Source organism: Peromyscus eremicus, chromosome 8a (assembly GCF_949786415.1).
Source record: "Peromyscus eremicus chromosome 8a, PerEre_H2_v1, whole genome shotgun sequence".
In the NCBI taxonomy this organism is placed as follows: Eukaryota; Metazoa; Chordata; class Mammalia; order Rodentia; family Cricetidae; genus Peromyscus; species Peromyscus eremicus.
Window position 1 is genome coordinate 88,676,098 of NC_081423.1, and position 27,811 is coordinate 88,703,908.

The 27,811-nt window shown below is 43.5% G+C and overlaps 1 protein-coding gene and 2 long non-coding RNA genes across 3 annotated transcripts in view; 1 reads left to right on the plus strand and 2 right to left on the minus strand.

Annotated features, from left to right (window-relative positions):
• Cep95 (centrosomal protein 95) overlaps positions 1–27,811 on the plus strand; it is a 31,388-nt gene that overhangs the window by 2,300 nt on the left and 1,277 nt on the right. Inside the window, exons 2-17 of the mRNA XM_059271997.1 lie at positions 97–225; positions 1,991–2,098; positions 5,902–6,012; positions 11,817–11,922; positions 13,326–13,441; positions 16,530–16,652; positions 17,195–17,409; positions 19,246–19,358; positions 19,676–19,805; positions 20,636–20,789; positions 21,819–21,958; positions 23,235–23,336; positions 24,678–24,807; positions 25,529–25,698; positions 25,796–25,870; positions 26,748–26,900. Coding sequence (XP_059127980.1) covers positions 97–225; positions 1,991–2,098; positions 5,902–6,012; positions 11,817–11,922; positions 13,326–13,441; positions 16,530–16,652; positions 17,195–17,409; positions 19,246–19,358; positions 19,676–19,805; positions 20,636–20,789; positions 21,819–21,958; positions 23,235–23,336; positions 24,678–24,807; positions 25,529–25,698; positions 25,796–25,870; positions 26,748–26,900 — 2,075 coding nt within the window. The remainder of the gene's footprint in view (positions 1–96; positions 226–1,990; positions 2,099–5,901; positions 6,013–11,816; positions 11,923–13,325; positions 13,442–16,529; positions 16,653–17,194; positions 17,410–19,245; positions 19,359–19,675; positions 19,806–20,635; positions 20,790–21,818; positions 21,959–23,234; positions 23,337–24,677; positions 24,808–25,528; positions 25,699–25,795; positions 25,871–26,747; positions 26,901–27,811) is intronic.
• LOC131917868 (uncharacterized) lies at positions 13,113–14,570 on the minus strand. The gene is made up of 2 exons (XR_009380759.1): positions 14,107–14,570; positions 13,113–13,428 (listed from the first exon to the last, which is right to left on the minus strand). It is a non-coding gene; the product is annotated as an uncharacterized LOC131917868 (long non-coding RNA).
• Positions 18,909–27,195, minus strand: LOC131917869 (uncharacterized). The gene is made up of 2 exons (XR_009380760.1): positions 26,911–27,195; positions 18,909–19,345 (listed from the first exon to the last, which is right to left on the minus strand). It is a non-coding gene; the product is annotated as an uncharacterized LOC131917869 (long non-coding RNA).

A 27,811-nucleotide genomic window follows, 5' to 3' on the forward strand; every position in this document is an offset into this window, starting at 1 on the left:
TTTTCAATGTATATGCTTGTATGGCTTTTTTTTAATGTATATATGACTTTTCCTATTGCTATTGAAGACTGATTCCCCCACCTTCTTCCCCAACAGAATGGGTAACAATTGCCAATAACCTTCTTTTTAAATGTCACATACATCTGAGGATACACGAACTTGAAGACTGTGATGCTAATGTTTTTATTGCACTTTATCAGTCCATTTTGGGAGAAAAGGTACCAGGTAAGGGTACTGAAAATTGAGAATAATTTTGGTTATGTTTTGGGTCATGGGTTTCTGTTGACATAGAATTTTATTTCCCTTTCAACATTTTTTTTTTTTTTTTTTTTTTTTTTTTTTTTTTTTTGAGACAGGGTTTCTCTGTGTAGCTTTGCACCTTTCCTGGAACTCGCTTTGTAGACCAGGCTGGCTTCGAAATCACAGAGATCCTCCTGCCTCTGCCTCCCAGTGCTGGGATTAAAGGTGTGTGCCACCACCTGCCAGCTCAACATCTTAATTCTATCCAACTATGACACTAGTTGATTTAATTAGTACATTATGGACCTCACCCACAATAAGAGCCATGATTAAATAGTTTGGCATTTATTTGAGTTAATCCCCATTTAATCCAATCCCATGTAATTCATTTATGACTTTTAAAGTCATTATTTCTGTGATTACCTTCAAGGTTATAAATTTGAGTGGGTCTTAGAAATTTGTTGGGTCTATTTAACTACTAATTATAGATAAGAATTAACATTACAGTGGGTGTACTGGCCAGGCTGGTCTACATAGAGAATTCCAAAGTTACATTGACTCTGTCTCAAAAAAAAAAAAAAAAAAAAAAAAAAGTTGTTTCTACTTTGTTAACCTAATTTACTAGGAAGACAATCAATGAGTGTGACTTAGTGTGACTGCTCCTTTTCTTTTAGGGGACAAATCACTGTGTGTCTTCCATTAACCTTATCCTTAGGTTCCTTATTGCTTCTTCGTCCCTTATTGATGAACACGAATTGCTATGAAATTAGTGTCCTTTCCCTCTCCCCACTGTTAACTTGAATGAGTGTCTTCCACATTTTCTAGAATAGAAATTTGTCTGACTTGTGGTTGTAGTAACTTGATGTTAGTTTCAATTATCTAGGGTTCATCTTTTTGTTTTGTTTTTTCAAGACAGGGTTTCTCTGTAGCTCTGGCTGTCCAGGAACTTGCTCTGTAGACCAGGCTAGCCTCCAACTCAGAGATCCACCTGCCTTTACCTCCAAGTGCTGGGATCAAAGGTGCATACAACTCTACCCAGAGGAAACACTTGCCTTGCTATTAAAATTTTTCCATAATCTCCTCTGTACTTTAGCCTTTATACAGTTATTCCCGGATAGGGCATATAAAAGAGGACTACTTGGACACCTGCTGTGGTTTTTTGTGTTCTGGTTTTGTTTTTTTGAGACATAGTATCACCATATAGCCTCAGTTGACCTAGAACTTGCTGTGTAGACTAGGCTGTACTCTGCCTCCTGAAAGCTGGAATTAAAAGCATTGGGCCACCATGCCTGGCTGATTGGGGAAAGCAGCCCATACTTAGGGGTTTAGTATCTTTTTGCTTTTTTTTTTTTTTTTTGAGACAAGTCTTGTCATATAGACCAGTGTACTTGCAAACTCATAATGCAGCTACAATCTCTCCAGTGCTAAGATTATAGACATGTGTCATACCCAGTCTTGCTGTTATTAGACTATCTTAATGCCTTGAATTTAAGGACCTCTGTTTATTCCTTTACATGGTGCATCCATAGAATATACTCATACACTGGGTGAAAAATATTCAACCATTATATATAGAGTATTGAAAAACAAGTTCAAATTAATAAATAGTCACTCAGTACAGACTCTAGCACATAGAGTTTAGGATCTATAAATCCTGTTTTGAGTTGTTGATTTTATTCACAAGCCTAGTCACAGACATATATGACAAATATAAATGATCTAAAATGACGTGACTTTCCCTCCCCCACAGACCTCATAGTTATTTCCAGGAGTCAAGAAGATGATGCCCACAATGTACAAGCAGTGATTGATTCACTAGCTCTGGATTACCTTCAGGTCAGCTTGTCTCACATAACAGGTTAGTGTATACTTACCCATCAGATAATTATATATTTTAATTGAATGTTAGAGTCTTAGCTATTGTTTAGCCAAGTCCGAACAGGTAAACGAAGACTGAGCTACAACAATCAGTGTGCCATGAGAGCCCTGGAAAACTGAACATTAAGTCTGTGCTAGTCTGGGTTAGAAAGGTATTGTGAGTGTGTGTTTTTGAATTTTTTTTGTTTTTTGTAGTGGTAGTTTGTTTTTTTGAGACAGGTTTTTTTTGTGTAGCCCTGGCTGTCATGGAACTCACTCTGTAGACCAGGCTGGCCTTGAACTCAGAGATCTGCCTGGCTCTGTCTCCTGAGTACTGGGATTAAAGGTGTGTAACACCACCACTGCCCAGATGAGGATATTCTTAGTATACAATTTCACATTACAGAAGACAATCTTCAATGTATACTGCATTAGAGGAATATATCTTTTTGATGATAATAGCACATGCTACATTTGTTAGAACAAATGTGGAAAGAATCTGTATGTGCTTGATTGCATTCAGGAAGACTTTCTAGAATATGTAAGAAACACATTTCTCTGATGGCATCAAACAAGACCATCATGGATACTGAAAAGGGGATAAGAATTTTCCTTGAGCAATTTTAAAACAAATTTTTTTTTTTTTTTTTTTTTTTTTTTTTTTTTTTTGAGACAGGGTTTCCCTGTGTAACAGTTCTAGCTGTCCTGAAACTGGTTTTGTAGACCAGGCTGGCCTCGAACTCACAGAGATCCACCTGCCTGTACCTCCCAAGTGCTCGGATTAAAGGCATGTGCCACCACCACCTGGCTTAAAACTTAAAATTTTTTTTTTTTTTTTTTGAGATTTATTTTTATTTTGTATGTATGGGTGTTTTGCCAGCATGCAGAACTCCCATGTGGGTGCTGGGGATTGAACCCAGGTCCTCTGGAAGAGTAGTCAGTGCTCTTAACCCTGAGCCATTTCTCTAGCCCCCAAGATTTTTTTTTATTTAATTTTGAACCGTGTTATCTCTTTAAAACACTTGGACACTTGGAGATGTAATTTAGTTGGTAGAGTGCTTGCCTCGAGGGTAGGGGGCCTTGGGTTCAGTCTCTAGCACCACACACAGACACAGATACAATTTGATGTAAACTATTTTTTAAAGCTTTTTCCTAAATAATATAGGGTACACTGTGTTGCATTCAAAACAAAACACACCACATGTATTCGTAATTGCAGGCTGATGGGTGAGAATAATAGTAAACGAGTTCAAGCTAGTGACAGGGAGAAATCATAGAAACGTCACAGTATATTTTAATCACAAAAAAGGCTTTGCCAATTCAAGGAGGTAAATGTTTTTTCTGTTCTTTTTTATTTTGTTTTGTTTTTTAGAGACAGGTTCTCTCTACATAACTCTGGCTGTCCTGGAACTCATGATGTAGCTCAGGCTGGCCTTGAACTCACCGAGATCCACTTGCCCCTGACTCCCAAGTGCTGGGATCAGAGGTGTGTGCCACCACTCCCCAAGGAGTTAAATGTTAAGATAGGTCATTTATATCTCTTAATCAACTGACAAGAGCCATACACTGTTATATTTTAATTCTTATTCAGTAGAATTACTTTATCATCTGAGTAAGGACAGTTGCTGGTTTGTTAAGACAGGGCCTCACTTGTATCCTTGGTTGGCTTAGAACTCAGAGATCCAGTTGCATCCCTAATGCTGAGATTAAAGCTGTGTGTCACCACACAGCTCCTTTTTTGTTTTTGGGGTTCTTTTTGTTTGTTTTTTGAGACAGGGTTTCTCTGTGTAGTTTTGGTGCCTGTCCTGGATCTCACTCTGTAGACCAGGCTGGCCTTGAACTCACAGAGAGTTGCAGATCCGCTCACCTCTTGAGGTTGACCGAAGCGCAGCTTTTTCCTGCTTCTGTCTCTGTTAAAGCCCTTTCCCCACTATGCAGCTCTGCATTCTGCTGGCAGTCTAGTTGCTGGGTTGGTATCATGTGCTCCCCATCCTGGAAACGGTGATGTCTGAGTATGCCCTAGGGACACACAGATTTTAAGCCAGAAAAAACATAGCACTTGAAAACATGATTTCTAGATTGTGATTTTAAAAATTAAAAAGTCTGTCAAACTTTGTCCATTTTTCCCAGCAGCAAAGGAAAATCGGTTTTTTGGTTTGTTTTATGTCATGGTTAAAGTAGATGGGCTAGACTCTCAAATAACAGGTTTTGAGTCTGCCTTTGCTGTATTTTTTCGATGCCCGGCATAATTTCCCAAAGGACAGACAGTACAGGGAGGGAAGTTCCATCCAGACTTGCTGTTGATTAGAATCCACTTTAGATGACATTAAAGAGGTCAAGTATCTATGTTTTACCTGCCCGCTTCTCCACATTCCACCTTAACATTTATCTGTGGTCTCTTCTGGGCCAGGCGTTGTGGTAGAGACTTTCCAAAGATTAACTTCTGGGAACTAGAGGTAGAAATCAGTTGAGCGTGCTTGCCTAGCATGCAGGAAGCAGGGCCTTTGCTCTCCAGTACTGTCTAAGCCAGGTATGCGGATATGTGACTGTAATCCCGGCATTTGGGAGGAGGAGGAGGAGGAGGAATTGAAGGTCTTCCTTTACTGTTTAGAAAGTTTGAGGCCTGCCTGGGATAACTAAGACCCTGTCTCATGAAGGGGGGAAAAAGGAAAAGTGGTTCAGCCTACACAGAGTAAATAAATGTTACCAACGACTCCTGATGGGAGCATCCCCACAAGTTGTTCATCTTGTTTATGGTAACTTCACAGTGTAGCCTCCACGAGCAGGTGCCACAGTCAGTGCCACAGTCGTCCTGCTCTTCCGTTTCACTAGCTACTGGGAAGTTCTCTGCTGTTTTCTGCTTTGGTGGCCATTTCCCTAGAGCAGTGGTTCTCGACCTTCCTAATCTGTGACGTTGAATACACTTCCTCATGTCGTGGTGACCCCCACCCATAACATTATATTTGTTGTTACTTCATAACTGTAATTTTGCTACTGTTATGAATTGTAATGTAAATATCTGATACGAGACCCCTAAATGGGTCCTGACCCACAGGTTGAAAACTGCTGTCCTAGAGGCTGTTACTTAGCTGCTAGAAAACAGAATGTGCCAGTGAATGATTAAATACCACACTCAGGCTCCCCCACCCCTTCTTTCTTCAGATATAATCACACAACAGGAAATGGATGTTTTTGATATTTATAATTGCTTTTTCTTGGTTAGCTTATACTTGTATTCCCCAACAGCATTCATGTATATTCATTTGAAGGTTTATGAGGTGTAGCAGGCTTTCTTTTAGGCCACCAACCAGCTCTCAAAGACGTGGAGACTTATTATTAGTTATGCTCAGCTTTATCTTAAGCTTGTCCCACTAGCTCTTATAACTTAAATTAACCTGTTTCTTTTCATCTACATTTTGCCTTGGGACTTGACTTTTCTTTCATTGTGTATGTCCTACTCCATGTCAGTCTGGCTGGCAACTGCCTGTCTGTCTGTCTACAGGTGTCCCCCTCTCTTTCCTCCTCATTCTCTCCTTTCCTCTGAGCTGAGATTTCCTCCTACATATTCTCTCTGCCCACCAGATCCACCCTATCTTCTACTGCCTGGCTATTGGCCCGTCAGCTTGTTATTAGACCGACTGATCAGGTGCCTTAGGCAGGCAAAGGAACACATCTTTATATCGTTAGACAAATGCAGTATAAATAAGTGTAACACACCTTTATATAGTTAAGTAATATTCCACAACAATGAAGCTTTCTGATTTCCTTTTTAAATGTCTTAAAATCTGTGTCTTCTGTGTTTAGGAGAAAACATAGTAAAAGGGGATAAGGAATCTATCAAGAATCTCCTAGAAATATTTGATGGATTGTTGGAGTATCTGACGGAGCACATCAGTGAAACGTCTCACAACAAAAGTAAGTTTAAGAGTGGAGCCCAGCTTGCCCATTGCTCTTAGGAAGCAGAGTCTTTAATACAAATCAGCTGGTAAATGCCATGATCAATGAATGTCCAGTTCTTTCTGTTCTGAGTGGCTAGAAACTATCCATTATATTCTTTTTTTTTCCTTTCATTTTTCTTTATTAAGAAATTATCAACTCACTCCACATACTATCCACAGATCCCCACTCTTCCCTCCTCCCATCCCCCAGCCCTCTTTCCCAAGCCACCCCACATCCCCAAAATCAAGGTCTCCCATGGGGAGTCAGCAGAGCCCAGCACACTGAGCCTAGGCAGGTCCAAGCCCCTTCCCACTGCACCAAGGCTGTGCAAGGTGTCACACCACAGGCACCGGGTTCCAGAAGCCTGCCCATAGACCAGGGACAGATCTCGATCCCCCTGCCTGGGTGCCCCCCAAACAGTTCGAGCCAAACAACTGTCTTCCGTATCCAGAGGGCCTAGTCCAGTCCCATGGGGGCTCCACAGCCACCAGTCCACAGTTCATGGGCTTCCACTAGTGTGGCCGGTCTATCCATTATATTCTTTGCTAACTTGGATGTCCCTTTTAAATTACAACTAATCAATAATAGAAAGTTGAATTTATAGTTGAATTATTTATTGTCCTCTTATTACATGAAATCTCTTGTTCCATAATTTCCTGTCACAACTGCTGTTGTGCATCCTAAGTGAGGATGTTACTGAGGCGTCAGCAGGGAGAACTGGTACGTCATCAGTCTTGAGCCTAAACTGGCATTTTGTGACAGTTTTTAATCTTACTCTTTGAGCAACTCACTTCAGACTTATCTTGTGAAATTTCTTTAATGAAGACCAATATTGCCATACTTTAAACTCATTTTCTTACCTTTGATAAGTTCTGTATCTGGGAACTTATCCTAAAGAAGTAATACTAGACCACTTAAGTGTTTGAAATCTTCCTTGCATTGTTATTTATAATTGTGGAAGAGGAAGCTATATCTTTTTTGGGACATCGGGGTACACAGGTCTTATGTAATTCAAGCTAGTCTTGAGCTCACTGTGTACCTGAGGGTGACCTTGGATTTTGTTTTATTTTGTTTCGATTTTCAGGACAGCGTTACTCTGTAGCCCTGGCTCTCCTGGAACTGCTTTGTAGACCAGGCTGGCCTCTAGAGATCAGCCTGCTTCTGTCCCTGGAGTGCTAAGATCACAGGCATGTTCCGTCATATCCAGCAAGAAGCTATAGTTTAACAGCTTAAGAGTAAATGATTCTATTGGCAATGGATGGAATAATACATGACCTGTTCTTATATTGCAGAGTTAAACAAAGTTTTAGCAGAAAGAGTAATAAACATGAATTCTAATACAAGTTAAAACAAAAAGCCTGGGTACACTCCTCCTTCCAAATTCTGCTGTTGTCAGTGACACCTGTGCTGAGACTGTGTACTTGAAGTCAGTTTTCAGACTCTAGTCAGAGTGCCCTGCATTTAGTCAGTAGCTAAAAAGATGTAAAAGCTGTAGAGGCACACTGGAAATGTCTTTATTCCAGGCATTTTGAATGTAATGTATGATAAAGGCTATTGTGTGTAATCAGGAGGTTGAAAGCCACATGCCATGTTTACTGTTTTAAAGAATCATGTACTTCAGTCAGGGATACAGCTCTAAATGTATGTAATAAAACATAAAAGTTGTTAGGAAGAAGCCGAAAGTGGATGGCAGGTGGAACTTAGGGTTAACAGGAGGTATTTGGATGTGCTGTAGCTTTGAAAATTCTTTTTATTATATTCTTTTTTACTTAACTATGTGTGGGCATCTTTTCTGCAGTGTGCATGTGGAGTGGGTTCTTTCTTTCCACCACGTGGGTCTTGCGGATCAAACTCAGGTTGGCAGACTTAGCAATAAGCACCTTGAACCATTGTGGCCCTTTTTTGTCTTTTTAAAAAGTAACAAGGTTAAGAGGCAGGAACTTTTTTTTTTTTTTAGATTCATTTACTTATTATATACAGTATTCTATCTGCATGTATGCCTGCATGCCAGAAGAGGGCACCAGATCTCATTAGGTGGTTGTGAGCCACCATGTGGTTGCTGGGAATTGAACTCAGGACCTCTGGAAGAGCAGTCAGTGCTCTTAACCTCTGAGCCTTCTCTCCAGCCCAAGGCAGGAACTCTTAAGAAAAGAGATCAAGAATAATTAAAATGGTGAGAGCAGCCAGCTGGTGGTGGCACATTCCTTTAATCCCAGCACTCTGTGTTTGAGGCTGGCCTGGTCTACAGAGTGAGTTCTAGGACAGCTAGGGCTACACAGAGAAACCCTGCCGATAGATAGATAGATAGATAGATAGATAGATAGATAGATAGATAGATAGGTGAGATCTGAATGGATCTCAGCTGAATTGCTGCTCAAAGCCTAAAGCTTAACCAGGCTCTAGTTCCTAGTCCTCACGCCTTATATACATCTTTCGCTTCCTGACATCACTTCCTGGGATTAAAGGCATGTGTCTTTCCCAAGCAAGACATGAGATCTCAAGTGCTGGGATTAAAGGTGTGTGTCACCATGTCTGGCTGTTTTTAGTGTGGCCTTGAACTCAGAGATCCAGATGGATCTCTGCCTCTAGAAGGCTAGGATTAAAGGTGTGTGTGCCACCATTTTCTGGCCTCTATGTCTATCTAGTGGCTGTTATGTTCTCTGACCCCAGATAAGTTTATTAGGGTGTACAATATATTGGGGGACACAACACCTACAATTTAATGCTTGACTGAAGGGAGTAGGGATGATGAGTACTTGGATAAATAAATAAACAAATAAAAAATGAATGAATAAGTGATGAGTGCCTGGAGAAACCCTTCAAATAAACAAACAAATGAACAAATAAATAAATGATGAGTGCCTGGAGAAACCCTTCAAATAAATAAATAAATAGATAGGATGGTAAGAGTGATCCCTTCAAATAAATAAATAAATAAATAGATAGATAGATAAATAGATAAATAGATAAAATGGTGAGAATGATCCCTACAATTTAATGCTTGACTGAGGGGATTGTGGGGCGTTTACCCACCAACCCCACAGCTCCCCAGAGTTTTCTTGAGTATGAGCAGCAGGAAATATTAGAAGGATTTATTGCAGAGATAAACAGATAGAAAATAAAGGATAGCCTCGAGAGGGCCTGGAACCTTTTCCAACGGCCTGGACTGTCTCTGCCCCAGGGTATTTATAGAGACGCCAAGGGGTGGAGCAAAAGACCTCCCCCCAGCATAGCCAAGTGCAGACCATCTCAGACACCTGCACTCAGGCCCGTGGTCCTAATTATCCTCTATGCGGACCTGCTGGGTAAAGCCACGAGGAACCCGAGAACGGGCTCCCACAGGGAGTAGGGATGATGAGTGCCTGGCTGATGAGGGCAGTGGGGACTGTCTTAGTCAGTGTTCTACTGCTGTGTTTGTTTGTTTGTTTTTGAGACAGGCTTCTTCTGTGTAGCTTTGGTGCCTGTCCTGGATCTTGTTCTGTAGACCAGGCTAGCCTGGAACTCACAGCCATCTGCCTGGCTCTGCCTCCCAAATGCTGGGATTAAAGGCGTGCACCACCACCACCCGGCTGGCAACTCTTATAAAAGAAAGCATTTCATTAGGGGCTTGTTTACCATGTCAGAAGCTTAGTCTGTTATTTCATGGCGGGGAGCATGGCAGCAGGCAGCAGGCAGGAGTGGTCTTGGAGAAGTAGTAGCTCAGAGCTACATCCTAGTCTATAAGTAGAGAGAGAGAAAAAAAGGAGAGAAGAGAGACTGGGCTTGACATGGGATTTTGAAACCTCAAAACCCACCTCCAGTGATATTATTCCTCCAACAAGGCCACACCTCCTAATCCTTCTAATCCTTTCAAATAGTGCCACTCCCTGGTGACTTAGATATATGAACCTATGGGGGCCATTCTTATTCAAACCACCACAGGGATGGAGCAGGAGCACAGAACTGAGAGATTTTCCTGTGAGTACATGCTAATAGAAGGCTGAGGAGTAGGAACAGTCTCAGGGAAGTTGGTAGTGAGTTGAGTTGTGCTGGGGAGAGTTGTGCAGTTGAGTTCCTCTCTGTGACAGCACCTTAGTTAGACAACGTTTTCTAAGGGTTGCGTTTCATTTACACAGTTCCAAAGTGTATTTATTTGGCAGTGTTACCTGGAGCTGATCAGATTCTTCAAAGTTGCAATTAACATTAACGGGAAACAAAATGTCTACTGTCATTGGTCATATAAGGTGTGTAGGGCAGCCTCCACCTGGGACCTAGCATTGTTTACCACTGAAGGATGAGGGATTGGAAGGCAGACTTGGGGGTCACTGCTTAGTTCCACCCCTTGCTATATTGCTGATGTTCTCTAAGCTTTTGTTTTATCCTTTTTTTTTTTTTTTTTTTTTTTTTTTTTTTTTTTGGTTTTTTGAGACAGGGTTTCTCTGTGTAGCTTTGCACCTTTCCTGGAACTCACTTGGTAACCCAGGCTGGCCTCGAACTCACAGAGATCTGCCTGCCTCTGCCTCCCAAGTGCTGGGATTAAAGGCATGTGCCACCACCGCCGGCTTATCCTGTTTTTTTGAGGCAGGGCCTTGAGTAGCCAATGGTGGCCTTCAACTCCTGACCCTCCTTCCACAATCTTGCCAGTGTGGGATTATAGGTGTGCCCCACTACACCTAGCTCTCAACCTGTTTACTTTTCAAAGATTGTGAAAGTTAAGTGGAAATAGTTAGCAAAGAGCAAGTGTACATGAGTGTCAGCAAATGGTATTGAAATGTGCCTTCATGAATGTGGAGGTAGACAAAAGGGGTGAATGCAGAACTCTGCTCACCGGAGGCTTCATCCACCTATCTCCTGGACTCATCCTGTCACTGGGGGAAGTGGAGAGCAAAAGATGGAAGTTTTTATCCAAGCCCTGGTATGGGCTCTTAGCCTAAGGCATTGTTGTCTTGGAACCTAAAATGTAGTGGCACAATCATGCTTTTGTGCTGACTTCCTTTATTACTTCAGCTGTCCTGTACAGATGAGGTGTAAAATGGGTGAACCCAGCTTTACCAGTGGGGCTGCGGAGAGCCTCCGTAGGTCAAAGCACTTGCACCATGGGCTTGACAACCTGAATCCCACCCCCAGAACCCACGTGACAACCTGAATCCCACCCCCAGAACCCACGTGACAACCTGAATCCCACCCCCAGAACCCACGTGACAACCTGAATCCCACCCCCAGAACCCACGTGACAACCTGAATCCCACCCCCAGAACCCACGTGACAACCTGAATCCCACCCCCAGAACCCACGTGACAACCTGAATCCCACCCCCAGAACCCACGTGACAGCCTGAATCCCACCCCCAGAACCCACGTGACAACCTGAATCCCACCCCCAGAACCCACGTGACAACCTGAATCCCACCCCCAGAACCCACGTGACAACCTGAATCCCACCCCCAGAACCCACGTGACAACCTGAATCCCACCCCCAGAGCCCACAGGGAGGAAGAGCAGCAGCTCCCCAGGGTGTCTGTCCTCTGCCCTCCACACTTGTGTCGTGTACTCCAGCTCCCGCATGCCACACACACACACACACACACACACACACACACACACACGCACACGTGTGCACACAGGAATAACGCACTGCTGTAACCAGCTGGCCACCTCGTTGTGCAAGCCCTGTGCTTGTTTCCCCATTTTTCAGGAGACTTACTGCAGGGGGATGGCTTGTTTGGCTTCTTTATCGGTTCACTCTGACTCAGGACAGGCTGGTGTATCAACTCACCGTTCGTTTTTATCATGTTTAAACAGGTGAAACGGAACAGTATTTTAAAGACTCTCATGGAGAAGAACCCGTAGAGGAGCTAGAAAGTATCAAGGAGTCCAAGTCATCATGGAGAAAAGTGTCTTTTGGGAGGTAGTGTGCTATGCCTGTGAATTTCATCATCTAAGATTAAGCCCTGTATACTCTAATGGTCCCCTCCAAAAGCTAATGTGAACATTTTACTAACTTCCTACCTTTCTGAGGGAGTTTTAAGACCCTTGAACTCTACTTAATAATTTAATGCTAATTCTCAATTTAACTAACTATTACTTTTTAATTTTTCCCTTGATCATCAAATTCTCCTTTTCTTTTTCAGACAGAGTCTTATGTAGCCTGGCCTGGCCTTGAACTCACAATATAGCTGAGCATGACTGAACTGATCTTCCTGCCTCCAACTCCAAAATGTTACAGATTTGTTTGCTTGTTTGTTTCTCGAGGCAGGGTTTCTCTGTGTATCCCTGGCTGTCCTGGAACTCACTCTGTAGACCATGCTGGCCTCAAACTCAGATCCACCTGTTTCTGCCTCCCGAGTGCTGGGATTAAAGACATGAGCCACCACACGTGGCCCCTGCCTCATGTTTTAAGAGACAGTTTGACTGTGCAGACTGGGTTGGCCTTGAATTTACAATGTAGCCACAGTGGCTGGCCTCTGACTCACAGCTGTTCCCTTGCCCTTCGCTAGTTTTTGTTATCATGCCCAGTTCATGAAATTTATGACTTTTTTCATTATTAGATTTAAAAACAAACAAAAAGAGCAAAAGTGAAACTATTTGAGATTAAAAAAAAACCTTTTTGAGATTCTTGTAGCTCAGGCTGGTCTGGAACTTAGTATGTTGTCAAGGATGGGCCACATTGAATTTATGATGCTCTTGTTTCTACCTCCCTACGATTATAGGCATGCAACACTATGTCCAGTTCTATTCTGTGCTGGGAACTGAACCCAGGGCTTTCTGCATGCTAGGCTGGCACTCCACCAAATGAACTCTATCCCCAGCCCTTAAAAAATTTTGTTGAGCTGGTGGTGGTGTCCCAGCACTCGGGAGGCACGGGCAGGTGGATCTCTGTGAGTTTGGGGTCAGTTTGGTCTACAGAGTGAGTTCTAGGACAGCTGGACACACAGAGAAATCCTGTCTGAAAAAAAAAAAAAGATTATTTTCTGCAAAAGTAAAGCCTTGCCGAAATTCCAGAATCCTGCAGCCTCAGATTCACTAGTGTTGCTGTCCTTTTCATCCTTGACACACAAAACCATTCCACCTTGCATAGAACAGTCAAAAGCAAACAGATGAGAGGCCAAGTGTAATTTTCTTCCCTTCTTCCCTCCTTTCTGGGAATAAACCAAGGACCATTGTAGGCAAATGCTAAATTGTTGGGCTACATCCAAAGCCCTAGTCTGTGCACCTAGGAATGAGCAGTCTGAGTGCCTGTAAGCCCACAGTCACCGTTTGAAATGCTCTCTGTAGGCAAACAGTCCGTAGTGAGTGAGAGACCTTTTTCAGGTGTTCCTTCCTGTCTGATGCTTTCGAGCCTGCCTGGGATGAAGATGAAGTGGAATCCACAGGTGAAGTCATCAGGCTTGGAGACACCGCACATACCTTTTCCCTGAGAAGTAATGGTGAGTAGACAGACTTTCAACACACAGCACAAAAATGTCAACTCCTACAACTTAAAGTTGAGATGAATTAGAGCCCCAATTAAACATCTGCATTGACGTCACAGACTGTCACCATTGCCCACTAAATATGAACAGCTGTCTGTCATGGCTGTGTGAGATCACAGGCTCATGCACAGTACGGGCATGTAGATAGACATATAATTTGTCCACAAATTACGAATGCAGCTTTGAGCTTAGTCACACCTTTGGAGTACTCAGTTGCAATTTTCTGAACTGGCTCACTTACTTTTTCGTGGTTTGAACTGACAGGTTCATACTCCTGGTAGTAATGTTCCAGCCACATGTCGAACCATCTACTGCTTGTACACAGAGTGCCTCTCAGGCTCAAGTTGTGCACCCCGTTGGGCCTCAGCAACTCCTCTCCCTCTTCTGCCTCCCGGTCTACCTTAGTTGACATCCTTCTCTGCTGTCACATTGCTCCATCTGTCCTTGGGCAGGCTTGTGTGCCAGTGCCCAGCCTCTTCCACCTGTGCCGGTCTCTAAGGCCGTGTTCCTATGCTGTGGCCTTCTCTGTATTTCCCTAACACCATTCGTACACTGCATGGAAAACTGCAGTCTGTTAGGTAAACTCCGAGTTCCTGGAGAAGTGGCCAGGTCGCACTCACCCATCAAATGCCGATCGGTGTCTTCTTCCCTGTGCCGGGCGCTGGTGACCGAGTGGAAACGGAACAGCCACCGAGCCTGCTTTCATGGCCCTTACAGTCTGTGTGTCAAGATAAATTGGTGGAATGTATAGTCAAATTATTGTTTATCTTAGCCTGTCAGAACTTGGCAAAACGTCGGCCACAGTAAGTATGTTTATGAATGGAAGAATGAAAAGGTTATTGTAGGTAGAGTAGCCGGGCAGTGGAGGTGCACGCCTTTAATCCCAGCACTTAGGAGGTAGAAGCAGGTGGATCTCTGTGAGCTCGAGGCCAGCCTGGGCTACAGAGTGAGTTCCAGGACAGCCAAGTCTTTACAGAGAAACCCTGTCTCAAAAAACCAAAAAAAGAAAAAGAAAAAAAGAAATAGAATGAATTGAGAATCAAGAGGCCTTCGTTCTCACAGCTATGGGCTTTGTGACTTTGGATTAAGGCCCTTTCTGAGTTTGATTTTTGTCAGTGTGAAATGAGAAGATTGGACTAAAGCCTCTGTAGTCCCTGTCAGCATTAATTAGTACTCTGATCCCAGAGTCATACTTGAAGGGACAGCAGCAGACCAGAAGACAGCAGGGGTGGGTGGGGAGTCTAGAATGGGCCATGTGATACCAAATGCCTGCAAAAGGTATGGCTGCAAAGTCTGGAACTTTTGAGTCCTGATGTGCCACAAGTGGAAAATTTTAACCTGGGGCCAGCCAGATGTCTCATCCAGGAAGGGTGCCTTACTGCCAAGCCTGACTACCCGAGTTCTATCCCAAGGACCCACAGAATAGCCAGTTGTCCTTTGATCTTCCTATGCACACCTTGGTACCCTATGCACAAAAATGAAGAAAATGGAAACAGGTCGGGAGTTGCAGAGGTACTCTGCCCATATTTTATTGTACACTGTGCTGCCTAGTTGATGTCAACTTGACACAAGCTGTAGTTATCAGAGAGGAGGGAGTCTCAATGGAGAACAGGCTTCTGTACGATCTGGCTGTAGGTAAGCCTGTAGGACATTTTCTTTCTTTTTTTTTTTTTCTGTTTTTTTCGAAACAGGGTTTCTCTGTGTAGCTGTGTGCCTTTCCTGGAACTCACTTGGTAGCCCAGGCTGGCCTCGAACTCACAGAGATCCGCCTGCCTTTGCCTCCCAAGTGCGGGATTAAAGGCGTGCACCACCACCACCGCCCGGCCCGACATTTTCTTAATTAGTGATTGATGGGGGAGGATCCAGCCCATTTTGAGTGGAGCTATTCCTGGGCTGGTGGTCCTGGGTTCTATAAGAAAGCAGGCTGAGTGAGCCATCAGAACCCTAAGCCTAACCTTGAGTAAGCAGCACACCTTCCATGGCCTATGCATCATCTCCTGCCTCCAGGTTCCTGTCCTCACTGCTTTTGATGAACTGTTATATGGAACTATGAGTGAAATAAATCCTTTCCTCAATAAATTGCTTTTGGTTATCGTGTTCATCACAGCACTGGTAATCCTAAATAAGAGATATACATATATAAAATTCTCAAGAATAGAGAAAAACTGGCCAGGTACAGTGGTATATGCTTTAGTCCCAGCACTCCGGAGGCAGAGACAGGAGGATTTCTGTGAGTTCGAGACCAGCCTGGTCCACATGTAGTTCCAGGGCAGCAAGAGCTACATAGAGACCCTGTCTAAAAACAAACAAACAGAATATAGAAAAACTTAAAAAAAAAAAGATTCCAAATGTGACTACAATGACGAGTCAGCAAGTCCAGGAGCATTAAAACTGTTTTAGGTTGTGTGTTAAGGCATATATGAAACATGAATCAGTTGGGTCCTCCCTCTAATAAAGATCATGTTGTATATTACATATTTCTAAAATCCTAAACACTTCTGGTCCCAAGCATCTTAGATGTGGGGTATACAACCTGTTACTTGTTTTCAGATTATAGGTAGAGCTCTAAAGTAATCAATACAATTAAGGGAAAATTTTTAAGCTAAAATTTTAATTAAAACTTAAAGAACAAGAAAAAAAGACTGGGTCTGGTGTTTGGGTTTCATGGGATTAAAGGGGCAGCTTCCTTTTACATTTAGATTAAGATGTCAGCTAACTGTCATTCACTTTCACAGACATCAAATTCAGGCTGCAAATTCTGAACCCTAAGTTTTAGGTACAGGTACTAGCCATAAGCCTGACTTCATATGGCAGCATTTCTACATCTGTGGCACCTATTGCTCTAAAGCAAAGTAATGCAACATTGATAAAACTGACTCGGGCTGTGGAGAATTGCCTCTTACTACATGGTAGTTGTTAAAGGTAATTGGTATCCTGAGCAGTTGGGACAAACATCCTTTGAACATGGTGTTCCTGTTAGGTTTTAGTATATCTAGCAAACTACTTTGATAGCTTAAACTTGAGCTTTATGACTCTCTCCTAGGTGCTCAGAATTCCATGGACATGCAGTCTAGAAAAGTTTCAGTTTTACTGGGCACTAAAGCACATGGGGCAGTGTTGGACCCTGTCTCGTCAAGTTCTCTATCCAAGAACGGGACTTTTGAAGGTGAGCTGTCGTGGGCTGTAGTTGATTACAGTAGTGCAGCAGTGTGTGTGTGTGTGCCGCAGTGCCTGGATGTAGGTCGGAGGGTCACTGGGAGAAGTTCACTGTCTCTGTCCGTTGTAGGTCCTGGGACTGAACTCGGGTCATCTGGATTGGCAGCAAGCACCTTTGCCTGCTGAACCATCTTGCCAGCCCATATGCTCTGTTTTAATTAAATTAAAAATATATTCCTAAACTGAGTCTGGTGGCCGATGCCTGTAATCTCAGCACTTGCGAAGCTGAGGCAGGTGGATTGCTGTGCAAAGTTAGAGGACAGCCTGGAATGGAATATAGAGTGAATTCTAGGACAGTAAGGCTGTTGTAGAGTAAGACCCTCTTTCAAAAACAAAACAAATTATATAGTCATTCCTGGCCTGGGGCTAAAGCTCAGTGGAATAGAGCTTGCCTATACATGAAGTTCTATCCCCAGCCTCTCACACACAGATTCCCTTAGTATGTGTGAATGTTTGTGTAAAACCATTTATTTTCAAGGATTCCATCGTGAGAGCCACTTGAATTTCTCTTAGCAGCAGAAACCCCTTCTGTGAGTATGGTTACAAGTGCCAGGAAATTAGGGGAGCCAATCCGAGCCGCCATTCCCTTACATCCTCCCTACCATCCTTCTGAGCCTCGAGCACCTTGTCCCATAGGGAAGGAATACCTCCGTTCAAGTTACTACTCGTCTGCACTGACTTCTGGAGAGCATTCGGAACTTTCTGTGGTAAGTGGAAAGGTCTTCTTATAACTGGCTAGAAGCCCATATATTTCTTACCTTTGCTGCTGGCGATGAACGATGAACCCAGAGCCTTGTATATGCTGAGCACACACAGTCCCACTGATCTATACCCCCAGTCCCAGAAGTCCATCTACCAAGTCTCCATAGAGTGGTTATCAAGTACCTTACATTCATCAAAGACGCATACCTGTCATCATAGCCCTTGGGAAGCTAAGAGGAGGATTGTTAGGAATTTAAGGCCAGGCTAGGCTACATAGTGATACCCTCTCAGAAAAGAAAAAAATCAGGGTTTTTGTTTTTGTTTTTTTGCTTTTGTTTTTTGGCTGTCCTGGAACTCACTGAGACCAGGCTGGCCTCAAATTCACAGAGATCTGCCTGCCTCTGCCTCCCAAGTGCTGGGAATAAAGGTGCATCATACTTAAAATTTATCTCAATAGGCTGGAGTGCCCGTCTAGAAAACATAAATCTCCAACACTGTGTAAATCCTGTGTGGTGGTGCTTGCCTATCATCCCAGAGTGTAGAGGCAAGAAGATTAAAATTCACATTCATCCTCAGCTATAAGTAACCCTGTCTACAAAAAAAAAGGGGGGGGGGGCTGGAGAGATGCCTCAGGGGTTAAGAGCACTGGCTGCTCTCCAGAGGACCCAGGTTTGATTCCCAGCACCCACATAGCATCTCACAACTGTCTGTAACTCTAGTCCCAGTGGATCATCAGACATCCTCTTCTGGCCTCTGAAGGCACCTACACATGTGTTGCATAGACATACACGCTGGCCCAACACCCACATACACAAAATAGTAAAAGCATTCTTAAAGAAAAACATTGACCTCTGTGTCTCCCTGCTGGCTTTTGTCCTAGGCAGACAGGTCAAGAAGAGCATAAGGAAAAATAGAGCAAACACATCAGAGAACATGGATTTTTGCTAAGCACAAGTTCTGGGTACTTTATAGGTGTTAGGTGATTTACTCCTGAGAACACCTATGAGGAGACGCTGCGCTTCTGTGGGAAAGCTGACCTGGGCAAGCGAATGCCCTGTCCAAGGCTACACAGCAACTGTCCAGGCAGAATTCGAACTCAGGCCTAAGATCTGGCCCCAAGTTGTAGATACCTAATTCAATTCTTACAAATTAGAAAGGAAAGAATAATCCATCCATATTCTCACTGGTTAGTATAAAACACTTAATATCTTGGTCTATATTTTCTTCTCTCCTTGAAAAAAAAATTTTTTTTTCATATTGTCATCTTGTCCCTAACTTTCTGAGAAAACCAGGCATATATGTGCTGGGATAGATCTATAAAGAATAATCTCATTATTTAAAAATGCAAATAATGGTACCAGGTATGGTGTCACACACTTTTAATCACAATGCTCAGGAGGCAGAGGCAGGCAGATCTCTTGAGTTCGAGGCCAGCCTGGTCTACAAAATGAGTTCTAGGACAGCCAGGGCTGTTACACAGAGAAAGTCTTGAAAAACAAATAAATATACTTGTATGTATATTTATGAGAGAGTAACCAATTTAAGAGAGAGAGATAATGAAGTGAAATTATTGGAGATATTAAAACACCAAATGAGTGCTGATTCACCACAGCTGTGGTGACATAAGCTTGCAGTCCAGCCCTCTAAGGTTAAGCAATAAGCTGTTAGAAAGGCTGAGCATTTATGTTTTGCAGTGTTCCATCTTTGAGTGTTTCTGGACAGTTTTTCTTGGTGTCTTGGTCCTGGAGACTGAATGTGGGTCCTTCCGCTTCTGTGGCAAGCACTGTGCTGACTGAGCCGTCATCTCAGTGTCTCAGACCACCTCTCTTCTGTTTGACTAGGGACCAGATCAGAAAGTTGTCTTAACTTCCACATTATCGAAAGATGATGAACGGGAAACATGTCTGACTCCGACTCAAAGCCCCAGGACAAGGAAGCTTCCTGAAGGGAAAAGGTAATCACTGTGGGCTCATGCTTACTGTCTGTTGTAAAGGGGTCTGAAGAGACAGCTTACAGTGAGGGTGCTTGCTGCCCATGCCTGGGCACCTGAGATGGATCCTTGGAACCCATGGAGAGGTGGATGGAGACATACTCCATGGCAGCCACTTCTCCCAATAATAAATAAATAAATATGTTTTTAAAAATAAGAGTATAATTTACAGATGTAGCTTTTGAGAACCAATATGAAGTATTTGTTAAACTGTGTATTAGTCAATTTGAAATAAGTAGTGTATCCTTGGCAGTTAATTGTCATTGGCCACTTTATTACAGAAATGAAACCAGAGCTGTGGCCCCCTCAGAGGATTCATCTTCCCTTCAGAAGGCCAGGAAGTGGCTAACAGAACAAGAACTGCATGAGGTCTCAGAGAAGCTCTCTCAGCGGCTCTTTGAACTAGACTGGGCAAGTCTGGCTTTTAATCCTGGTTGAGATTTCTGTGGCTAGTCTTTGAGTGGAGACACTGATCCCGGCGGAATGGAACCTAGGCTTGGGTGTTAGGGATGAGATACGTGCTGGGTACTGTTAAAAAGTTCTGCAAGTCGAGCAGGAAAGACACAAACAGTGGCCCCTCACCTTCCTTCTATAACCAAATACGGCATGGATTTATCTACATTTTATTGAATTGTGATGACAATGGAGTCACTTAATGTAATGATGTTAAACCATTCATTTTTAGATCTGTCTATACACACCTTTGTCACAAAAACAGATGTGGTATAAAATTGGATCAAAGGTTCTCAAATAGTGGAGTAACAGCATTGAGTGGTTGTGTTAAACCTGTGTGACTTCTGTAAAATTTACTGAGATTGAGTGGTAAGTGGTCTATAGCACTGATAGCCGTTCTTTTTTTTTTTAAGACAGAGTCTCACTATGTAGCCCTAGGTGGTCTAGAACTTCCTACACTAGCCAGGCTGGCCTTGAACTTGTAATTCTTCTACCTGAGATCAAAAGTGTGCCTGCCCATGCTTTAAAGCAGGCCCTCACCATACCTCTAATCCCAGCACTGAGGAGACTGAGGAAGGAAGACCTTGAGTTCCAGGCCAGCTTGGTTTGCATAATGCAGTCCTGTCTCAAAATACATAAAGTAGATGAAATCAAAGCTGTAGGTCATGTGCATAAGTGTGTCTAAAAGCTTGGTTAGTGACTGTCCAGACAGCTTTTCAAGGTCTGCTCTCTACCACTTCACTGCCCGCTGAAGTCAAGGACAGACACTGAAAGGATTTTCTCAATAGATGTTAAAAAATGCCCTGGGTGATCGAGCAACAGGCAAGACTGATGGTAAAGATGGTGATGCCGGAGATGGAGAGGGGCACAGTGGAAAGGAGGAAAGACTGTCGCAGCATAGTGACAGCATCATGGAGTACGGACCAAAGAAGCCTCGGCCAGGTACTTAACCCAGAGGCCTAGAATGAGGTGTCCATGATAACGTCACAGGTAGTTCCATGTGTTAATGGCAGTTTCATTTTATATAAGGATCAAAAATAATAGCAAACTCAAGTTGGTATTGTTTCTGATATTTCTCTACTGTCACGGCTTATATATTACTTGTCTAAATATACATTTTCTTCTTAAATTTACATTACATACTATATATTCTGCAAACTTGCTTTATTCTGTTAACATTACTTAGGAAATATTTGTTGATATTTAAAGATCCAGTTCATTCATTTGAGCTGTTGTATAGCTGAATCCACAGTGAGCCCATTAGCATAATGAGGGTTACTGCTCATTAGAGGATGCAGTGTTTAGCCATGTTAGCATGCTGTAAGCTATGTGTATATGTTTACATTCCATCCTCAGGACCTGAACAGGTAAAAGACTAGTGAACACACAGCCCACATGTTACTCGCCTTATGACCAAGGGCACTTACTTTCCATAGAACTTTATGCATAGCATAGATTCTACATGCAGAATCAACTCAGAGTTGAATAAGCAGTGCTGATGTACTTAACAGCACATATTTGTGTGTGTGGTGTATGTGTTCTTGTGGACATGTGCACTTGTGGATGTGTCTGTGCATGCACGTGGAGGCCAGAGATCAACATCAGGCTTCTTCCTCAGTTACTCTCCATGTTGTATTTTGAGACAGGTTCTCCTAACTGAACCAGGAACCCATAGATCTAGCAAGGTTGGCCAGCCACTGAGCGAGAGATACTCTGTCACAGCCAGCCTCTTTCATGTGTGCTGGGGATCTAACTCACGCTTAGACAACAAGCACTTCCCCCGCCCCAGCCCTAACAGTCCGTTGGCGTGGTGTGACTAGACACACAGTTACATGTTAGGAGAGAATACATTTAGCATGTTAGCTTGACATTCTCACTTTCTTTAGATTCAATAAGAAGCAGTTGTTTGGTTTCCAGCTGAACATTTCTGACTGCCAGGAACTGATGGCAGATGACTTTTCTGTGTTGCAGGATTTTCCATGTACAGAAAGGCACCCCACAGGTCCCATTCGCTGTCGCCATCTTCAGTAAACAAACATAGACAATCAGAGAGAGAGAGAAAAAAGCAGCACGAGCCTAAAGGAACAGACACCCGCCGAGTTCAGGCCAAGGTACGCACTCCTTCCTGACAACAGCTGGGCGGCATGCGAATACCATTCCCCCAGCTGGACGCTAGGATGAGCACACACCATTGACCAAAGACCACTGTGCCTGGGTTGAATGGATGGCAGAGAATTATGGGATAGAGTGCATGGGATATAGCGTATGTCCTCATTAGAGATGGTCATGAAATCCTCAAGAAAAGAACCTGTTAGTGTTTGGTGATGAAGAAAGAGGAGTTGGGTGTGGCCTGGTATTTTTAGGAAGAAGTCATAGGTAAAGGGAGTTAGGAAAGATACAGTGGGAAGAGAAAGTCACTCCTTAAAGGTGGTGGCTGGGATCTCAGCTTTTAAGAGGACCCAGATGATTCCCAGCACCCACATGGCGGCTCACAATTGTCTGTAACTCCAGCTCTAGTGGATCCGACACCCTCTTCTGGCCTCCACAGGTACCAGGCAGGCAGACACACATATGTCAAGATAGACATATATGCAGGCAAGACACTGATACACATAAAAATGTTTAAAAATATTTAAATTAAAGGGCTCCATCATTCTATCATTACCAGGGAAGATGCCACGGTGAAACAGATTTTTGAAATGCACGAATTTAGAATACTTAGTTGTCTGCTGTAGTGGTGTTTCTTTGTTTTGTTCTTTTTTTTTTTTTTTTTTTTTTTTTTTTTTTTGTGACAGGGATTCTCTGTATCCCTGGCTGTCCTGGAGCTTGCTATATAGGCCAGGCTGGCCTCAAACTCACAGAGATCCACCTGCCTCTACCTCCCAAGTGCTGGGATTAAAGGCGTGTGCCACTACCTCCTGGCATAGTGGATTTTTATAATGTAGTTGTATTTAAAATGGTGAAAACTGGAGTTAATTCATATGTCTTAAAATAGTTATCCTCAGGGCTGGGAGATGGGCTACTTGCTGTGTAGCCTGAGGACTGGAGTCTGATCCCCAGGGTTGGTAAGAGACCCTGTATCAAAAAACAAGGTGGGAGTGATTGAGGCATACGTAGACAGTTATACTCAGCATGAACTTCCACTCAGGAGTATCATAATAATTATAAAACTGTGAAAATAGTAAAAAGAAAAACCATGTATTCAGCTGCATTTTATGTACGGAGTATGTCTGTTAGCACAATGTGTTTTTATAAAGCAGCCTAAAAGGAACTTAGGAAAAAGTGAGTGAACTTGGTATTTTTACAATAGGAATCTAGAGTAATTTTTCCCCTTCATTTCTATTTGCACAAGTTTCTGACAACTGTTATATGACCTATTCTTTCTAGGCATTAACTGAAGCATTTGAACGGGAACTAAGAAAAAATAAAGTTCAAGAGAACGTTGGACTTCGAGGGATAAGTGGCGAGGAGGAGGAGGAGGAGGAAACAGTGGGTAAAAATCTCCAGCTCTAGTAAATGCAGAGACAGTGAGAAGTGCAGCGATGACTAAGGACAAGGGAACCAGCAGGCCCCGAGTCAGTAGCTCTACAAGGCAGGACTTCATTCAGGATGTAGGATTTCCTCAGACTGCTTGGACAGAAGAAGAAATGGGACCAAAGAGGACTAGTTTTTTCCTTCTGCCTAAACTTTGTTTGGCCTCAAAGGTTCTTGCATCCAGTTTGTAAGGGGTTAAAATAGGATCTGGGTGACCAAGAGGAGGAAGGGAGGACAGGGTTCCAAGCCCTCTGTAGTTGACTGAGAAACCCAAGTCCTTGCTCTCTGGCCTTCGAAAGATGGTTGCCAGGTGGGGGTGGAGGTGCACACCCTTAATCCCAGCACTTCAGAGGCAGGAGCAGGAGGATCTCAGTGGTTTGAGGCCAGTGTGGTTTACATAGTGAATTGCAGGACAACCAGGACTAAATAGACCCTGTCGCTCGATCGATAGATAGATAGATAGATAGATAGATAGATAGATAGATAATCAGGACTAAATAGACCCTGCCCAAATAAACAAACAAACAAACAAATAAATAATCAGGGCTAAATAGACCCTGTCTCTAAATAAATAAACTGGAGGGGGTGGGGGAAAGGTGGTTCCCGACCTGAATGAGAGGGGGGGGGATGCTTACGCTGATATGCTAATGAAAGCAAGACAGAAGTACAGTAGACTAAAAACATACTGTGGAATTGAGGGGTTTTTTTAATATTTATTCATCTATTTTTTCATGTGCATTGATGTTTTGCCTATGTAAGGGTGTCAGGAACTTAGGAACTGGAGTTATAGACAGTTGTGAGCTGCCATGTGGGTGCTGGGAATTGAACTGAGGTCCTCTGGAAGAGGAATCAGTGCTCTCAACCTCTGAGCCATCGCTCCAGCCTCTTGAGGTTTTTTTTTTTCGTTTTTTTCAAGACAGGGTTTCTCTGTGTAGTTTTGGTGCCTGTCCTAGATCTCTCTCTGTAGACCAGGCTGGCCTCGAACTCAGAGAGATCTGCCTGGCTCTGCCTCCCGAGTGCTGGGATTAAAGGTGTGTGCCACTGCCACCCAGTGAGTTTTTTAATATACAGAGAAAAGGCTGTCAAAGTGGCACGTGAAAAATTGTAGTTATATTTGGGGTTTGGGACTATGGTTACGAAAGCTGGGAAAAAAGCCAATTTGTGGGGCGAGAGAAAACAGAGACTAGGAAGATGGCTGGCTGAGGTCAGCTAGCTGTTGTCAGCATGCTGTGTGGGGTGCTTGTATGAAGGGGTTTATACCCCTTTCTCATTCTGTCCTTTCCATCTGCCTCTAAGGAAAAAAGACACAGAGAAGCCATTCCTAAAGGAACTCCAAAACAGAGTCAGGTCCAGAAGATTTACTCCAGAAAAGCGGCAGCGCCAAGTCCAAAGGGTGGTCTCCTGAAGAAAAGCAAGGCAGCGCCAAGTAAGAGCCTCCAGTGTCCTTCATGGCAACTGCAGCCTCTGGATGTGCATGCTGCATTCCAGAGGCTGCTGGAAACAGACATCTAGCCCCAGTTAGCTGCAGAAAGGCCTTTTTTGTATTACTGCCATATGGCTGGGTTTTTCTGTAATCAGAACCAAACTCCTAAATGAGGTGCCTTATGGAGTCATCTATGGACACCAAAAGAATTGCCGGGTACTTGCTGCTGCTCTAGCAGGAGCCTCTGTTCACTCCTTCTAGTCACCCTTTTTGTTCTGGGAAGTTGGTAGAAGGCAAGTGATGCTCCAAGGCAAGCAGATGGCCTGCCTGCTCAGCCACCATAGGCTGACAGTTGGTGCTGCCGAGTTAGAGCTGTGTTGCAAGGTCAGGTGAGATGCCAGGCTTCCAACTACATCCCATCAGGGGCCTTTTTCTTCTAATCATATGCCTACCAGGAAGTTGGAGTGTCTTCCACTTACAGACACAGGAAGCATCTGCCCACAGGCCCCAAGGCCGCTAAGGAGTTAGGATGGATTCCTCAGGATTAGGGTTGGAACCATGGAGCTTTTCATCCTCGGTAGGGATGCAGAAGTATCAAGTACACTCCAGATGGTTCTTTTTAGGACTAGCACCTGAGATTAGCTTAGTCTTAACAGGCAGGTGGGGATGAGAGTTCTTTTATAGTAATTTGGATAGATTAACAGCATTTCTCATTTTCTCACAGTGAAAGTAAATGAATACAGTCTTCTGCCCCTGATGCTGGAACAGTTTCCATTTCTCTATGTTTCTGACCCAACACTGACCAAAATGTGGAAGCAGCAAATTGCACAGGTTGAACAACTCAAAAGAGAAGCACAGAGAGAAGGCCGATCCAAAAAGAAGCTCCAGGATCAAGTAAGCTACTGTCCCTTCGAAGCATAAGCATAGAATACACACGGGAGAGCATGTCCTTGAACAGCATTGTTAACCTTGCTTTGTGTTCACCTTAAAGATAGAAGAAGCCCTGAGAAGGCATGACCTCCTGACTGCCCTTGTCAAGAAGGAATATGAACATAACAAGAGATTGGTATGTCAAGGGCAAACTAGGCCATATCATTTTTATTTGTATCAACTAGGCAACAGACTCTTCTAGCACTTGCCTGTGGGAGTATCCAGGGCTTTGACTCAAAACTGATGATGGGGAAGATTTATGCCATATTCTACAGACACAGCAATGAAAACCCATCCACCAGTTGGCTGCAGAACACTCTTTTTATCCCTGCCATCTGGCTGGTTTTCACTTCTTTATAGTAACAAATTAGTGATGGTATTTTCTGAGATGAAAAACCTAGGCTTTCAGCTGTAACATGACTTGCCTGGCTTTCTCCGATAAGCAGAAGGCACAGTTGAGATTTGATCCCATTTCTGTCTCTACTTCCACAGTCCATCTAGGGCTTAAGAGTTGTAGCTTAGTGCTCTTTGGTCTCCTGTCTTCTCAGATCCCAGGGAGAGAGCCAGTTTTTGTTAGAATTTGGATTGGAAATCATTCTTAACGTTGTCCCCAGTTAGTAAAGGGAAGGGAAATGGCAGAGGTCAGTCTGCCAAATAGAGATTTAAAAATCTTTAGTTGGGTATGGAGTGGGCCAAATCATGGAAATGCTAATCTTCAATAGTTTCAAAAAAGTCATACCCAACATTGCCTGTGGGTCAGGAACATCTGACCCGACAGACAAAACTCTTGGCTCAAAAGTACTCACTCAGGGAGGGCCTGTCACCCTGCTGCACATTGGGACCTGTCCGTGCTGTTCGTCAGCTTGAGTGATGCAGCTACAAAGAGGAACTTGTGTGGGCTAGTGGTCTTTCCTGCATGCCTAGCTTACAGCTGGAGGACATTCAGGAGAGGAGGCAGAGGGCATGAAAATGAGTGCTGTAGACGGCCTGCTTGTCTTATCCCTCTTCCCTAGCAAGACTTCAAGGACCGAATTCATAGACAAAGGTTGACCCAATCAAAGATAAAAGAAAATCGCCAGCAAATTGTTCGTGCCCGAAAATACTATGATGATTACAGAGTTCAGTTACGTGCAAAAATGATGAGGATGAGAACCCGGGAAGAAATGGTACGTGTACCTTTCCATCTTACCTAGCCCTGCTCAGGTGAACTTGGTGTTATGTTTCAAGACCAGTTTCTTTGTCTACAACTCTGACCTCAATTTGATTCCAAAATCCAAATTCCAAATGCAGCCAGGGCTTGAGCTCGATCCTGCTTCGTTACCAACTGTGCATGCCACCTACTTCAGTCCAAACCTCTTAAACAGTTGTTTTATGGTGGCTGCCCAAATGCTGACCCCTTCACCTTCAACTAAGTACTTAGTGAGGTGCAGAAGCCTTGGTTTCCATCTAGCCTTACATACAATGGAGGCTTGAGAATTCTGAGGGCAGTAAAGAATCCTGGTGGTACATGAATGATGTTGAGCACCGATCATCCATCAGTAGAGAAGTACAAATTAAAATCACAGCACACCCTGCTCACACCCACTAGGATGGCTAAAGTAAAGAGGAGAATTATGCAGACACGGAGAAGATGGAGCACTCCTGCTGGGCTGGCGGGGTTGGGGGATGATTTTGGAAAGTCTGGTGGTACTTATAAAAGTTCCTTGGAATGCTGTATAAAGTTAATACTTATGGATGAATGGATGGATGTGTGTATGTATGCGCGCGCACACACACACACACACACACACACACATACACATACACACACACATCCATATCCACATAGCAACCAAAACCGTAACAGCTAAAAGGGGCCCATGTCTGTCAGCTCAAGAATTTGTGAGCAAAATTTATATTCAGAGTGACAAAGAGTGACACAGCCATGTCTGCAGGGACTCTGACTTTGAAAGCAGGCCTGGTGAAGGCTGTGTCCAGAAGAGGCAGATCCACAGAAAAGGAGGGGGGAGCATGCAAGCTGTGCTGACGAGTGTGGGCTTTCGTGTCTGAGGTGATGGGAATGTTTGAAACTAGTGCT